This window comes from Crocodylus porosus, unplaced genomic scaffold, assembly GCF_001723895.1.
Source record: "Crocodylus porosus isolate Cpor-Errol unplaced genomic scaffold, CroPor_comp1, whole genome shotgun sequence".
Taxonomy (NCBI): domain Eukaryota; kingdom Metazoa; phylum Chordata; order Crocodylia; family Crocodylidae; genus Crocodylus; species Crocodylus porosus.
This window is the reverse complement of record NW_017728949.1, coordinates 69,108,581-69,126,339: the sequence shown is the minus strand read 5'-3', so window position 1 is coordinate 69,126,339 and position 17,759 is coordinate 69,108,581. Positions and strand designations below refer to the sequence as shown.

The 17,759-nt window shown below is 44.2% G+C and overlaps 1 protein-coding gene across 1 annotated transcript in view; it reads right to left on the bottom strand.

The window, feature by feature from the left end:
- The window catches only part of THSD7B (thrombospondin type 1 domain containing 7B), a 549,335-nt gene that overhangs the window by 323,724 nt on the left and 207,852 nt on the right, over positions 1-17,759 (bottom strand). The window contains exons 7-8 of the mRNA XM_019554526.1: positions 8,158-8,349; positions 13-247 (exon numbers count right to left, since the gene is read on the bottom strand). Coding sequence (XP_019410071.1) covers positions 13-247; positions 8,158-8,349 — 427 coding nt within the window. The remainder of the gene's footprint in view (positions 1-12; positions 248-8,157; positions 8,350-17,759) is intronic.

Here is a 17,759-nt window from a genome sequence, read left to right as displayed (position 1 = left end):
CTGTCTTAATACCTTTTATTCATAACCGGGCCAGAACTATTCTTCATGCAAAGGACCTTCCTTGTCTGTATACCCACTCCACAAGTAGCTTCTCCATTCCAGCTAATGGTGGCATTGAGGGCAGTGACCAAAGTATCTTCAGAACAAGGACCCCACGGAGAAGCTTCCCAATAGAACTGTGTGCAAGGGTGATCATTACAGAAGCGATATTCCTGCAGGGCTCGACTAGGAGGACACAGTTTTCCACCTGAAAGAGAATAATATATTTTAAACTGTACAAAGTCAGCAAGAGATGTGGAAATGATAGTTTTGTTTTCCATGGTTTTAATTCTTTTTTCTTATTTAAACAGACTTGTTGATCTTTATGGCTGTAGCATTAGCTTTGCAAATATTGCTCTTCAGCTAAAACAGCCTGCACAAAATTGTAATGCAATAACACTAAAAAAGTGTGATGTGTATTTCTAATTCACTATATTGATGCTGCTATTCATAAGCTAATTGATTCCATTTAAATCTCAACATCACCCTGAAAGCACACAGCTGGTTTTAAATAATTTACTTAAACACTATCTTTTTGTTCATTCTACTTGCTAATTTTTCCAGGATGAATAATAATTCCTTTGATTACTTGGTCTTCATTCATGCAATGACCAAAAGAAATCAGGGTCCTCCCTCCACGTTCGCAATGCAGCATTTTACTTTCAAACCTTGCAGGAAGACCAGTGATAGAAGTTACTGAAAATTCCTCCTCCAGTGGTAAAAACTATTCAGGGTCTTACATCAGTTCCTGGAAGCTTGATATACATTTTCTGATGTCCATGATCAGCCAAGAAGAATGAACCTGAAGCCTTTGAGTTTTCAGCTTTTATTTTTCAGAGTTATTTGCAGAATGATCTGGGTTTGCAGAATTATTGGAATGAACATATAAATATTTTGCCATGCTACAGTATGCAGTCACCTTTGAAAAGGTTTAAAACCAAAACAAAGTGCAGAAGCTTAAATACCTCCATCCAGAAATGGTAACATTCCAATCTACATCTTGATTTTTTGCATCAAAGGAACAAATATTAACAATAAAACCTATAAAATAATAGGGTAAACAATAAATAACAACACATTAATTTAAGAATACAGGAGGTAAAAGATATTAAAAAGATGAAAAATCAAGTAATCTGCAACACAGCAAAAGCATATAAAAATAAAGAGACAGATTTTCTTGCAACTAAAGGGATATGCTTATAGGGATGGAAGGCTATCAGTGCAAACTGCACAGCAACAGTAAATGTTTTATATTTATTGACAATAAGTGTTTCCATTCCCATTTAAAATAAGAACATTGCTATAGCAGTGTTTGTCAACTGGGGGGTACACATACACCTAGGGGTACTTAAAAAGGTTATAGGTGGTATGTAGACCTAATATGGCCAATAAACTCCACCTGCATGTGCACAGCTGCAGTGTAGCACATGGGCAGCCAGGTGACCAGCTGGGTTCAGCTGGTAAGTGTGTTGTGAGGGAAGGGGCCTGGGGCATTAGGAGGCAGACTGAGGCTCCAGCAGTGGAGGAGGGAGTGGGGTTGGGGCTGACCAGGCAGGGTGAGACAATAGACTGAAACAGGTGGGGGGCAGCTCCCACTGCACGCAGCCCAAGAGGGCATGTGCCCCCAGATCTGCATATGGGGCAGGGTGCGCTGCCTCTATGGGCTAGGGCCAGGGCTGCACCGGGGTCTTACTGGCAGCGGCTTGGCCAGGCTGCACTTTGGGTGTGCAGCAGTGGCACAGGGAGGGGGCTACAGGCAGGGCTGCAGCCACTCCAGAATTTCCCATAGCACCCCAACACCCTCTTCTAGCACCACTGCCACCTGCCCCGAGCACAGCCTGGTCCAACCCTGGCTGGTAACAGCCCAGCACCAGCCCTAGCCTGCAGCAGCAGCCCACCCTGCCTCATGCCCTCCGTGCCCTCCCAGGGTGCATACAGCTGCAGGAGCCACCCCCCTCATGGCTCAGTCCCAGCCCAACTCCCTCCCCACTGCTGAGCCAGCCTGCCCCGCCCTGAGCACAGATCTGGGGGCACACACCCTCACGCCCTTCCAAGGTGTCGTGCATCAGTGAGAGCCGCCTGCCTTGTTCATGCCTCCCCGGAAGAGCTGCTCACAGCTCTGTCCTGCACTCTGCCCCAGCTGTGAAGCCCCAGTCCCACTCCCTCCCTCACCATGGGGGCCTCCCCTTAAAAACAAGAAAAAAAAATATAAAGTGGCACATGACCTGGAACTTTGGGAGAGAACAGGTACACTTGTTAAAAAAGGTTGAAAACCCCTGTGTCATAGGAAGTATAGAGGTCAGCACGGGGCTTCCATTTGCTATGGAACAAAGAAAAGGCCTGATTTTATAGAGTCAACAATTACAGTTAAAACTACAGATGCTAGACCAGAGCATCTCTTTCCCCTTAAGGGTGGTACCTGAATGTTGAAGGAGAGGATTATTTACTACTTATCTTACCCTTGAGGTTCCCCTGTAAAAAATAAGACTGACCCAATTGTGTTATTTTGGTACTCTACCTCTGACACAGAGGTCACCAGGACCTCTGTGTTTTGTCAGGGCAGTCAGAGAAATTAATGAAGGTTTAGAGCAGGGGGACTCAACCTTTTTTGAAAGTGAATCCTTTCTCTCTCAAAGTTCCAGCTCATGTACCCCTTTATATATTTTTTTCTACTTTTTAAGGGGGGAGGGCCTTAACAGATTGAGGCCTCCACAGTGAGGGAGGAAGTGGAGCTGGGGCTGGGGCTCAACAGCTGGAGCAGATTTCAGGACAGAGTCATAAGCAGCTCATCCAAGGGGCATGGGAAGTGGGGGTGGCTCCCACTGATGCACTTCACCCCAGGAGGGCTAGGGGTGGGGAGGGAGTATGGCTGGGGCTGCCCAGCTGGGGCAGCGCACGGGACTGAGCTGCACAGGGGGGCAGCTCCCGCAGTTGCACACTCCCTGGGAGGGCATGGGTGATTTGTGCCTCCGGATCTGTGCATGGGGCAGGACAGCTTCCACTGTGGGTTGGGGCCAGCCCAAGGCTGTTCCCAGTGTGGGGCTGGGCCGGGCTGTGCTTGGGGTGGGAGGCAGTGGTGGTGCTGAAAGGGGAGGTGGGGTGGGGGGCTACAGTGAATTCTGGAGTGGTGGTAGCCCTGCCTGTAGCCCATTCCCAGTGCCACTGCTATGTGCCCGGAGCACAGTCTGGCCCAGCCACCACCAGGAAGAGCCCAGTGCAGCCCCAGCCCCAGCCCACAGTGGCAGCCTGCCGTGCCCTTCCCTGCATGCAGATCCAGGGGCACATGCCCTCTATGCCATCCTGGGCTGCATGCAGCAGTGGGATCTACCCCCTGTGTGGCTTAGTCTGTCACCCCACCCCAGCTGGACAGCCCCTGTCCTACTCCCTCCTCCACTGCTGGGGCCTTGATCTGCCTACCCTCCCTCTCCCAGCCCCTTCCCTCACAACACACTTATCAGCCAAACCTGGCTGCTCTCCTGGCTGCCTCTGTGCTGTGCTGCAGATGCACACAAGCAGGCAGCATTTATCAGCCATATAAGGTTTGCATACCCCTTACAACCTTTTTAAGTACCCCTAGGGGTCTGCATATCCTCCAGTTGACAACCACTGGTTTAGAGATTTAGGAAACATTTATTGAAAAGTTTAAGCAGCTGTATGATCCAACTGGATATTAAGAGAGCTGCAAGTACACTCCAGTTGAGAACTGAAGTGATCTGAACATAGTTTTTTAAAGGATGAGTGGCATAGCATACAAAGGCATTATATTCTTTTTTTGTTCAAATCATGGTGACAAGCATTCTCTGAAAATAAACATTTAGAAAAGAGTTCAAAATTTTGTTGTTAATCAACAGTTAGCCAACGTGGTTTGTGTAGGCTATAAGTGAATGTATATTAGTAGAAGTCCTGAGGCAATGAATGCATGGAAGATGACAGATTCTCATGTGGTTCTACCCAAGAATTGGGAGAGAGTGGCAGTTCTACATAAAAGCGGTATTGGCCATAGCTTTTTTGGTATTGTCAGGATTAGTAAAGCAGGCAGTTAGGACAGACCCAGGTATCCATTAGACTTAATGGATGTACGCTGTATATACAGAAGTGTAATTTTGCTTGTGATATTCAGACACAGACGAAACTATAAGAAGGGCAATGGAACAGCCAAATCCAGTTTTAGCCAATGCAAATGTACTAGATACCAGTCCAGGTACCAATCAACTGCAAAAGAAGTTATTAAAATTTGTAGGTTTTAGTCCTTCAAATTTCAGCATATATTCCTTTAGGATCAATACAGAAATATTAGAAGTATCAAGGGCTCCAGAATGTAGGGTACTGGAAATTAAAATGTTAGGGTATTTAAATCTATCCCTACAGCAGGGAGTGGACAAGGAGTGGGATAGACCCTTTCTATGATTTCAGGAGACGACCCAAACAAGGCCGATGTAATCTGCAGGTTCTTTGTTGTGCACTGTGCCTAAAGACAACAGCCAGACTGACCTTAAGACCCTAAGGGGAGGAATGGGGGAGGTCACCAGACCTTAATGTCTAGTTGGAAAAAGGTATCAAGTGGGATTTCCCAGAGATCTGTCCTGATTCTAGTACTGTTCAACATCTTCATTAATTATTTGGATGATGGAATCGAGTGCACACTTAGAGAAAATTTCTGGATGATGCCAAATTGGGTAGAACTGCAGACACTGGAGGGCAGGGCTAAGATCCAGAATTACTCAGATAAGCTGGAAAAATGGTCTGCAATCAATTAGATGAGATTAAACAAGGACAAATGCAAAATGGTGCACTTGGGATGCAATAACTGCATGCACAAATACAGACTGGGGAATGACTGCTTGGCTGCAGTAATGTATAGAAGGATCCGTGGGTTAGAGTAGACCATAAACTGAATATAAGCCAACAATGTGGTTTTGTTGCAAAGAAAGCCAACAGCATCCTGTGTTGTATAAAAAGGAATGTAACTTCCAAATCAAGGATAGTGATTCTTTCTCTCTATTCAGCACTGGTGAGGCCTCACTTGAAGCACTGCGTCCAGGTCTGGGCCCCACACTTCAAAAAGGACATGGACAGTTTGGAAAAAGTCAAACACAGGGCAACAAAAATTATTTGAAGCTTTTGAGGTGAGACTTATGAAAAAAGGTAGAAAGAAGTGTTGTAATTTAGCCTAGAGAAGCAACGACTGAGGGAGGATTTGATAACAACTTCAAATACATAAAGGGTGATGATAGAAAAGATGGAGATGTTTTTTTCTCCGTGGCTTTAGGAGACAAAACTAGGAGCAATGGCCTTAAGCTGCATCAGGGAAAATTTAGCCAGGAAATTAGGAGGAACTTTCTGACTATGAGAATGGTCAGACATCAGAACAGACTACCTAAAGAAGCTGTGGAAACTCCATGCCTGCAAACTTTGAAAAGTAGGTTAGAAAGACACTCGGCTGGGATGGTTTAGTCAGGGTGATCCCGTCTTGAGCAGGGGGCCAAATTAAATGACCTTGTGAGGTCCCCATTTTCCTATGATCCTATGCAGATATATTTGGAGGTGGTTGTTTCTGTGATCACACAAAAAGTACTGGCACAGGGAGCATGAGCTTTTCAGAGACAATGGAATGCATTGCTGGATGCAAGGACCGTTATTTGGCTTTGGGACATTAAGGATTACCTCTGACAGGATCTAAGTATGTGGCAGTATGGACAGGAATGCACCAAACGTAACCACTTGTAGATATAGTGCCTAGTAAAGGTGTGCAAAGCAGGCTGTATTCGATTTGAATTTGGACCGATTTGGGGAACAGTGATTCGATTTGCTGATTCAGATCACTATCCCAATTCGATTTGGCTGAATTTGAATCTGAAGATTCAATTCTGATTCGGTGAATCAGCAATTGAGACTTAGACACAGCTTTATACGTTTTTTCTACATACTTTGAGGTACCAGGTGTGGCTTGTGAATGCTGCAATGGTAAGGCAAATGGCGTGTCCCATAGGAGTGTGGGGGCCCCCCCGCATGCTTGGCAGCAGACCCAGACGTGGACCAGAAGTACTTCTGGTCCACTTCTGAGTCCACCACCATGCATGCAGGGGATCCCCCCACATCCTCCTGACTCAGTGATCTGCCTCAGGGGGACCCTGGGTGCCCCTCCAGACCGAGGATGCACCACTCGCTGAGCTGGTACCTCAAGGTATGCAGAAAAAACATATAATGCTGTGTCTATGGCCGAATCATCAAGTCTCTCCAAATTGAATCAGAGGCTTCTGATTCTATTTGGAGATATTAAAGGGTTTTCTGATTTGATTTGGATTCGGAGATTCAGCTGCCAAATTGGGCCAAATCTCCTCCGAATCAAATCAGCAACTGAAACTTAACAAAGCCTAGTGACCATTGTGGCTAAAGGCCAATAGAACCAGCTCCAAGAAGCCAAAACCAAGACCTGAAATACTGCTGGACTCTTGATGGGCAAAGGTTTCTCTGTTACACCTCTCTTGGAGAAAAGGAGAACTCAGAAGAGTTAGCTGAAACCGGTACGCTGAGAAGTGTCCATATAGAGCTGCAGGGAGCCTTATAATCTCTGCACTGGGTTCATTAAATTCTTGCTACGTTAGTGTTGAGGAAGGCAGGATAAATAGCACTAGAACATGGTACTAAATTAATAACCTGCTGTTTAAATCCATCTTCATTCACCTGCATGTTCTACTCAAGCAGCACTTTCCTAATGTAGTCTATCACACTACTGCTGTACAGAAGGTTGTTTTATTTGCTGCTCAGGAACCTCAGAAAAATGTGGGGCTCAACATTATTTATTTTTGAGAAATGTATTAAGTTCAGAGCATTTCACTTTCATGTTAAGTTTCACACTACATATGTTTGAGATCACAGGGCCTTCAGACTTGCCCATTATTTTCTTTTCCTTTAACAATTCTCCCATTTTACTTTGCTTTATTAATTCTACATATATCTTGTCTGCATTCCAAATCATATTGTTCCTGTTGTAGAAAATGCACATCTTTATTTTCCACTTTAATTATTTACTATTTATACTATTTTTAATAATAATTATCAGGATCATGTCAATGCTTACATAGCAGTTTTCATCACAAGGGACCTTAAAGTCCCTTACAAAATCTTACGGAGTACTCACATGAATAATGATCACTGACACAAGGAAAGTTTTGCAACATCAAATCTGGCACACAAATTCAAGCTTAATGAGGGTTTTTGAAATGCTATTTAACAGAGTTTCTGTTGGACTATATTTGCATGTCAAATGTTTTACTGCTGGCTTAGCTGCAAACACTGCTGAGAATAATGGGCATTTTTATACAGCAGAAAAGGCCACAGAGGTCTCGCATCTAAGAATGCAGTCAAGTCCACTTAGTCAGAGACTGGAAAGGAGTGGTGTTAACTATTTTTAAACTCCTATGGCATAGTATGCAGTGGGAGCCTGAACCTGATCACAAAGCTGCAGGTGCCAGAGAGCAAGAAGATGAATGAACTGGAAGTTTGAGAAGCAGCCTTTCCCAGGCAGCTGCATCACCCTCATATCTACAAACAACGTGGTATAGTTTTCTCAAAAGCTATTTACATGATCTTCTCTGAAATTCAAGAGTCTGGAGTATAATCCTATCAAATTTCATGGCCTTGCTTTTACAATATGTGATTTTTACAATCCATTTTAATATGCTAATTTGCTGCTCTACAATTACATCGCGGCCCTGGATTTGTGCCACAGCCAGAGATGTGTGTTTGTCTCTTGGTAGGGGCAAACCCTCAGCTGGTTCAAAATGTTATGGCTCCACTGAAGCAAACAGAACTATGGTGACTTACAATAGTGGAGGATCAGCTCCTTGAAATTTCATAATCCAAAAGCTACAATTAAAGTATATAACTCTGGTTGAAATGTAGCAATGCTGGCCTTGAGTATGATCCAGAAGCACATATATTAATGCCTGTACAGCTCTTTGTAAAGGCTAGGTGTAGATTAGTACTCAATTTTATTCATTTTTTCTTTAATTTGTGGATGCGAGTCTGATCCAAACACATCTACCTGGAGCATCCACACATCTAGCTATCGTTAACTGAACATTTAATGACCAAGTTGAAATATGTATTACTCACCCTCCCCTGGGAGTGCCAGGATAGATCTAGTTCTGCTTTGTTTGCCTTCAGAATTTTTACTGGAACATGTGTGGGAACAGGGTGACCATGCTGACCACTCACTGACAACACAATCCAGTGCACATGGTACCTCACACGCCATCGTTTCAGGACAGGGAAGCTCTGAGCAAAGGTTATGTGATACCTCTTGACCTAAAACAATCAAGACAAAATTTAACATAAATTGGCATAAACTTGGTATGATTTTCAACAAATATTGAGCGCCCTGTATGTACAACAAGATTGTGTTAAAATACACATACATTTATGGAGAAATATGCTAGAAAGAACACTCGGAAAGGACACAAGTCTTGAAAAGAAAGTGTTAAAACCACCTGACTTTAAAAAGGTGTTAAAAGCACTTGCCTTACAAATACTTCTCTAAAAAAATTGCTTGAAGCCTGGTATTTGATCCACAAGCTTGGTCCAGATTCAGTGGAACGAAGAATGCTACTTATTTCAATTCTACCATATGAAGATGTAAACAAACAAACAAACAAAAGCCCAGTCATGGGGAAATGGGATGAATAATCTTCCGAAAGAACAACAAAAACCAGTTAATGTCAAAGTTGCAAATTTCCAGGTTTCAGTAGCTGCAGAATTGTCCTGAACAATGCAAATCACACAGACCCCATGGAAGCCTGATTTCTCTCTTTTGCAAGTCACAAAGTTGTCTGATTAACATTTTGCTTCTTCCATGGAGCCTAGGCGGAACAACTGGAGAGACAATTCCAGGAATACTTTTATTTCAGTTCCTAGGGGTCCATTTACACGTGCCATTAAGGAGATGTGATAAACTCCAGTGAAGTTTATGCCAAAGTCAGCTGTTCCCAGGCAAAGCGTCTACCCGTGTGCCCAGAACTGCAGCAGTTTGAGCTGGGGCAGAGCAGCTTTGGGCTGGTAGGGTGTCAGCCCCAGGCTCCAGGAAGCGAAGGGGCTGGCTGGGGCACAGGGGTACTGAAGTGCAGGGCTAGGCAGCAGGCAGCCTCTGCACTTTAGCACCCTCGTTCCCCAGCCAGCCCCTGTTACAATCTACATGTGCATTTCAGTAGACTTAAGTATGGTAGATTTAAATAATTTACTGCACCCTAAGACTGGCATACATGTAGATGGTGACACTTTACTGTGGAGCTAATTAGTCAACCCACAGGAAAGCATGCAAGTACATGTATGCTAGGAGACTTAAGCAACCAGAGTTTTAGGATTCTCCCCCCACCCTCTTGAACAAACAATTCTCCACCAGGGTCTTCAACAGAGTTGAAAAAGAGATGGGAACTGTGGAAAAACAATAGAGGGATGGAGTTGTGAAAGCGAAGGTCTGGAGAAAAGTAACTAAGGTCAGAGATATACCCCATTCATTGGCAAACAGAATTACACAAAGGGGACCCCTGGGTAGCCAGGTAAAGTAACTTTTCCACTGTTCAGCATTATGGGCATAGCACCTATCAGCTGATGACATGAATATAGATGAATTCTAACACAGACTGTACACAGTTACCAAATTCATATTTAAAAACAAGGCCAAATAAATGTATTGATTTGTTTAAAATTACTCCAGCAGTATTTCCTCATTATTTTATAATTGATCTATAAACTTTGTGTAATAATCTGTAATGTCATTTATGGCTGAATTACAGCTAACATTCTTCAGACATGAATCCATGTTGAGCAAAAACTGACTCCCCCAAGCAAGAACTGCATTCATACCAATCATGCCAAAATCTGGTATGATTAACTCTGTTGAATCCAACCCCTGTGCAACTTTTCTAAGCCCCCTATGCAATGTTCCACCCAGATGTGTGTATACATACATAAAACAAGAAGACAGATAAACAAGAATTGGTAAATCTCTGCTTAATGATTCACATATCTGAATTCTTTAAAGATCAACTCCAGTTTTTTATGGTTAAGTACAGAGGTTCAAAAAGTCCGAAGTGAAATCGATTCAATCTTTGCGGTCTTTTTCTAGGTTGCGTACATTGAAATAAAAACAAACTGAACGGATGTTCAGTATTTGAATGCCCAAGTAAGGCAGAAGCCTGCACAGGCCCAGCACAGGGGAAAGGCCCCACTGGGGGGCTTTTGACCCTGCCCCCCCCTCCGCTCAGCAACCGGTGCTGGAATCGGCTCAGCCAGACTCCCCCCCCAACTCACCTTTGAGAGGCAGGGGGCAGAGGGAAGGAATTCACCCCCATAGCTGGGCACCAGCCCTGCAAGCCAGGGTCTGTCTGGCAAGGGAAAAAAGCTCAGAAAGCCTCCAAGGCAGACAGTTGGGGTGTGGGAGGGGTTCAGCTGATCCCAGCCCTGCTCACCAGGTTGTCGGAGGCAAGAAGACTCCCAGTGGGGACTTCCCCTGCCCCCTGCACCAGGCCAACCCCGGTGGTGGGTGCAGGAATGGGGGCTGCATTCTGTCTCCCCCACACACCCTGCCCCTCCATCTCTCATTGGTGGGAGCTGGGGAGGGGGCGGGGCTGAGCTCCACTCATGGGACTAGGGGGTGGAAGTGCCGGGGGGGAGTGCATTCTCCCCTGCCCTGCCCTTGCCCCTGCCCCTTGGAGTTGGACAGCTGGAGAGGGGGAAGGGCTGAGCTAATCCCAGGCCTGGGCTTCAATGGGGGGTGGGCAATCCCCCCCCCCCGGCCAGGGTTTTCCTTCCCCTTGCACTGTACAGTCCAGGGTTAGGGGAGCATGGGGGCTGTTTCCCAGACTACCACTCTGCCAGGTTGACAGACACAGGCAGGAAGCAGGATAGGGAGCAGAGGTTTTAATGCAGAGATACGCAACCCCCAGCACACATGCCAGATTGTGGCATGCAAACGCACTTTGCTTGGCACATGCACCTCAGGGGGGAATGGCACAAGGGGCCCAATCCTTGCTGCGGCAATACAGCCCCATGCCCCCCCTTCCCTGCCTCCTCAAGAAATAAGTGCACCCACTGCTGGCAATAAGCTGGGCTGGGGGTCTGTGGAGTTGCTTTCAGCCTTCCTGCAGCTTCCTGTGAGCAGCTCAGGCTCCATGGCAGGAAACAGGGGCCTGCCCAGCACCCAGGCTGGCTGTGGCTGACAGCCAGGAGGCTGTACGTGGCTGCACCAGGGTCTGCAGAGCTCTGACGCAGCTCACTGCTGGCAACAGGTACACATGTGCCTCAGGGCAGATGGTGTGGAAGGGGCCTTGTCTGCACTGCCACAAGGACTGGGCCCTCATGGCTCCCCTCTTGTCTACGCCTGGCATGCCAACAACTTACAAGTGAAGGATGTGGGTATTTTTGGCACTGCCCAAACACGTTGCTGACCCCTGCTTTAGTGCTTCAATTCTGTGACAGCTGGGGACGGGGCCAGCCCTGCTCCACTGGAGCAAAGCCCAGGGCTACAAAGCATCCTGGGATTCTGGGTGACTGAGTTAACTTGACTTGGGAGAGGATCTGGGAAAGAAGTTCCATAAACCAGATTAATCTAAATCACCTCAGTGTGACACTACATCCAATGAGGTTTATCTTAAACCAGGTTCAGCTATTTTGAAAGCAGTTTACATGCACTGAACTTCTGTTCTGTTACACGTTTAAACCAGTTTCAAATCACTTAAGCCAGTGTATATGCAACTTCTGTCCCTAGCCTCTGAGTAACACTCTGAATGTTACATCATCTTTCAGCCTTAGGATAGTTGCAAATCTTTCCTTCAAACTGTCTTAACTCTTATAAATCTGGAAAATTCTAGGAAGATCCATCCCCCAATTCAAGGTAGGAGGAACACCTTGGAGTTTGGAGCCTTTGGAAAATTTGGAATGGCAGCTATAGAAGAAAGCTGGCTTGTTCCCATTTTGTGCAGAAATTGTGTATATAACACAGCAGCCCAAGATGCAATTATAACTATGAGGGTAGAGCTCTCTATTGCGTTTGCAAGACACCACATGTACCAATGAGTAAATAAGACAGACAGGCTGCTAGTGAAACTGCTTAAAACTGTCAATAGCACAGTTGTAATATCAGCATTCATATCTCTAAATGAGCCCAGGCTCATTGCCCTTAAGGTACAAATAAAACTTTTCAAGCATATTATGAGAAGTAATAGAGAATCTAGCAGGCAATCAGACAACAAGATACTTTTTAAAATACTGTATTTTTATCCTCTCCCTCTCCCTCGCACATGCCTGTTCTGATCAGAAAATGCTCCACTTGCCTGATCGCTATATTATTATTCTAGCTTGATGAATAAAAAAAATCAGACCCCAAAAACCTCCCTACAGAAAGCCTCCAGTCCTGATGAATACAGGTCTATTTCTGCATTGCACTTAGCATCCTTCTCTCACTCCTCCTGCAGAATACATTTAATCATTCACTTGGAAGAGTCCATTATACCCTCCTTCCTCTGGCTGCTCACATCATGCTGATAAGTATGGGAAAAAAATTTAAACCACACTCCAATTATCTGCTTGTCTCCTTATGTCATTTTGATATCAAAATCTCTGCTGTTTTGACAGCTTGTCTATATACTAATGTAACACAATGTATGAACCTAGGTCAGGTGGGATTTTAAGAAGTCACCAGTAGAATGATGTTGGGAAATTACACAGTTAAGTGAGGTAAGAAGTAAACATCTATCCTCCTCCTTCTCTTATCATTTATCTTCACAGGCAGAGCATTCAAATACTTGGTGATGGATTTATGAACAAGGATGGACTGGCTGGTTCATAGGCCAGGATGCTATTAAGCAACAGGTCTCTGCAAACATACCCTCCTTCTCCACTTCTTCCCTTGCACAACAGGAAATTCTCTACTTAATATACTGGACTTGGGATTTGTAGAAGAGGATGGTGCCTGTTGATGGGCAATGCCGCTGGAAAGAGATGCTGGGCCTTAGATCAAAGAGTACTTGTTCATCCATGCTCAAATGCTCACTGCTCTCAAAGACATCTATAATGTTTGGCCTAAAAATGTTTCCCTCCATGTGAAAACATTAAAGAAATACCTGATCCTTTTGATATATGATGCAGTGTTAACCAGTCCTGGATTTTGCTCCCTTTTCTAGGAGTTACCTTATGGTTTCAGAATAGGTATCTTCTATGAGAGCATAAAGAGTCTGATTCTGGGAGTCCTTCCAGTGACTTCATTAGCTCTCAGAACACCCCATCTGTGAATCTCTATAGCTCTTGTTAGATCACGGTTCCAAGATCATTTACTCCCATTAGGGGAGAATTTTGACAGGTGCCTGACCCTAGCGTGAAAGGAGGCACTTGGGCTCCCTATAGCTAAAATCCATGTAGAGATGCTCTGGTTTATCTCAGAGCCTTATTGAGGCAAAGGGGCAGGAACAGAACACTCTCATTTCAGTCCACTGAGAACTTCTGACCTTAGCTCTGTGTACTCTTGGCCAAATGCTAGCAACAAGCAAAACTCTTGAATGCTAGGTTGTAAATTAATGGCTCCCCCACTTCAGAAAAAAAAAATAAAGAAACAAATTGCTTCGATTTAATGGATGACTTTACCACAAAACAGAAATTTTAAAACATTTACTTCTTGGATTATCTTTATAGTTCTGCACACTGTGGACATATCTATGTGTGCTATTAGCACGCAGCAATAAACTCCAGTGCATATCATGCCGGAGCTTACTGATCCCAGGAGCCACATTTAAACGTGTACCCGGGGCGGCAGCACATTGAGCTGGATCAGAGCGGCCCTGGCTGGCAGGAGGTCTGGGGGATCAGCCTGCCAGCCTGGGGCTGCTCCCCCCAGCTCAATCTGCTGTGGAGGGGCTGGCTGGGCCATAAGGATGCTCTAGTGTGAAGCTAGCCAGCAGGCAGCTCCCACACTGAAGCACCCTCATGCCCCAAGACAGCCCCATTAGTTTATACACATGTCCTGCTACAGAGTGAAAAAATTCCACTCCATTGGAAACTCCACAGGAAACTAAAACTCCACACCGGGGCAGTACTTGTGAAAACAAATACTACCCTGCTGTGGAGTTTATTAGTTTCCTATGGCCTAAGAGAGCCAGCCGCACATGTAGATGCCAGACATTTACTGCGGAGCTAGTCTACTCCACAATAAATATTTCATGTAGGAGCACCCTATGTGTAGTTTGAATTATTGTCTTCTACTAATGTAAATAATGGTATACTTTCCTCCATCATTTGCCTAGCAGAGGATTGTCAGACAGATATTATACAGAGAAAAAAAAGTATACTGTTTTTTAAATGTATCCAGTACGGTAACTTTGAAAAGCACACGCCAAAAGTCCTGGTTTTTCTTTGACCAGCATCAAAGGTTTGCCTTGGACACGCTGTTCACTTATAGCTTCCAGGCTGTGTGCCTACTTAATGTATACAAATTTCTGTGACATTTGGATAAAGTGTTACCTCTGTTCATTAGTGAAGAACGCCACCAAAAGAGGGGAAAACCCCCTGAAGTATATGAATCAATATCAAATAGGAAACAAGAGCCAGCAGTTTTCTGTAGAAGGAAATGCTTTACTTTTCCTGGAGCCCTTTAAATTGGCTCGGATGGAATCCAGGCCCCATTTAATGTAACCCACCGCTGGTTCTTATCACTGCCTTCTCAGTTCTCTGGAGATCCCAAATACTGGTTCAGCTTTTAAAGTTTTAAAATAAATTCATTTAGCATGGCAAACAGCCCAGAATTAGTCTCAAGAAATTATGTTTAAATTCTTTGAAGAGGATTTTCTCTGCAGTTTCCAGATATATAATGGGACTGTGAATATTTATGATTGTTAGTGAAGAGAAGTCAGTAGGATTTGGGCTGGGCAATGATCAAACATTTAAGTTGAGGTTTTTTTCTTCTAATTCTGAGGGCTTATCCAGATGTCAGTGATGCTTGAGCTTCTGAGACCAGCTTAGTCTTATGTCCCCTTATTGCTTCTGCAATATAGGTGCAGACAGTAATCAGAAGAAACAATTCAGAAGGCTGGCTCCTTCCCACCTCACTAGTTGTGCCTATAACAAGGCAGCTCAGGATTCAATCTGTGAAAAATGGGACCGTAATCATTCCTAGGAGGGGAAAAGGTTTTCCCATCCTATAGAATGGGAAGATTGCAAAGGTTTTCTCATTCTGCCCCAGAATGAAAACAAGATCTCTAAAGCTTTTCATGAAAAAAGAGAGACCCTTGTCCACCACTGAATCACCAGTAGTCCAAAGGTGGGAATGCTAGTTGAGGATGTGGGGCAGCCAAGCTCTTGTCAAATCTATCAAATTTCTGATTGACACCATATAGGGCAAGGACTTGAATCTAGATTTCCAACATCAAAGGTAGTGTATTACCATCACAGGACTCTTCTAAGAAAGAAGGGGGTACACTTCAATGCCCCCTATTTTGACAAGAAATTCCAGCAGAGAAATGAAACTTTTCCTACTGAACAAGGTACAAAGGTTCCTGGAGAAAGCTTGTTTCATAAAACCAGCATTTTCTGATAAAAAACCTTTTCAGCAGAAGCCCAAATCCTGACCAGGTTTAATTGTACTGTTTTGCAACCTGTAGAAGAGGTGAGATCTATACAAATCTGACTGATAAAACAGATAATAACCCTTATAGAGTATATCAAAGACAACCATTATCAGAAAATGAGCCTTGGCGTCCTAAGCTTCTAATGTAATGGTCCTACCATCTCTGAAACAAAAGTTAAGTACGACCTAATATCAAATCCACTTCTGGAAAGGCTCATTACTAAGGCACCTGGTACTTGCTGTAATACCTGAAAGGACTATCACTACAGACCTGAACAAATGAGCATTCCTAGTAACTGGGAAAATGCAAGTAACTAAGGAACTGCAACTCTAGGTGAAAATTTTGCAACCTTGATTCATTTCTAATAATTACGGGTGACATTCCTTCTAGCATACAGGGACTATACAAATCAATGCATCACTTAAGTCCCATCTTAACATGCCCAGAAAAAAGCTCAGTGAAAACTGCAAATTACATCATGCAGGAAATTCCAATATTTTCTCATCTGATTTTTCCCCAAATGAATACTTAAAAAATTCACTTGTGAAAGGTCAAAACAGGTTGTGTCACCATTTTATATTGAAATTAAACTTTTCAACATTCCTGGATGAAAGCATTCCATCTTGGTTTGTTGAACTGACCAAACCCATTTCATTTTGAGACAGTGCAGTATGAAATTGCACCAGCCCACTGTGCTACAGTTTCTCAGGGGAGTCATAATTCAGGTCAGCTCTACCTCTGCAGTGTTCTCCACACTGCTGCCCACCTACTTCTACACCACGAACTCTAAACCCAGAACAGAGGTAATAAGGATGATGAACACAATTCTCAAGCATGTCAGAGACAGAGGCCCCCGGCTATAGATGCCATCTTTTATTTTTCCTGGAGGGGGGGAAGAGGCTAAAATGATGGACATGTGGAAAGTTTTGCACATTTTAGGTGACAGCCGTCTTCCCAAGGGGGGGCCCATGTACTTGTCTCCTCTGCCCCGGCTCATATTTCACTTAACATGTGAACAACAAGTTAATCACATCTTAAGTTGTTACACAGCCACACATTAATGAAATTAATGGTGTGATAAAACAAGAACATAAAATGGAACATAAAATTTTGCGTAATAAAAAAGTATTACACAAAAAACTTGTAACAACTTTGTGGCTGGTTCTTGTTATGCCATTAACTGAACCTGTGACCAGCCTGGGGCACGTAAAGCAGGAAGAGGTGGGTAGGGCATAATTTTCAGCAACACATTCAAGAGCACTGCAGAAGCAGTGCTGGCCTGTACACAGTCCCAGCGCCTCATGCCCTTGTTCCACTCAATCAGCTGGCTCCCATAATACCCTGCTGCCCCGTAAATTCCAGTGATACATTACATGGCTCAGTCAGATAATGATACTTCATAAAAGATGCAGTCTGCAATAAGAAGCAGGTCCAGGGAGAGGACAGTATGAAACACCAAAAGCAGCATTTACATGAGGCAATATGGCATTGGAGGGACGTGCTGCTTCACATTTACCTGACCCAAAAGAAAACATTTAAAATGTCAGAATTGAGATACCCCTGTAGAAAATGTCAATTTTGAAGCAGCCGCATTTTCCACTGAAAATCTGTTGCAAGGGAAAATTCCTGCCTATCTTCTCACATAATATAGTTTCGGTAGCATTTAAGTATTGCATAGAGGGGACAGAGATGAGTTTTACCTTGTAAGATTTTACAGATTGTATCTAGAAATTCAGAAAAAATTATCATGTCCAGAAATGAATAAGGCAAAAATGTTCCATTTTTTAATGACAATTACCAGTTCACCATCAATATTTCTTCTTGTATCACTTCAAATTATCCACTGAAAAATAATGTGGCCGTTGTCACGGAGTCACAGAGGTGCCCCGTGATTGTGAGGGTGATTGGCAGAGCTGTCAATCACCCAGGCAGCTCAGGTGCCTAGTTGCCAGGACAACCAGGTGGTCACATGGCCGGAAGAGGGCAGGGCCTGGCCTTTATAACTAGCTGAGGCCGGAGCTGGAAACACAGTTCCCTTCTGGCTGCCGCAGGAGCAGGAGCTCTGCGGCTGAGCTGAGCGGCCTGAGTTAGTGGTCGCAGCTTTGC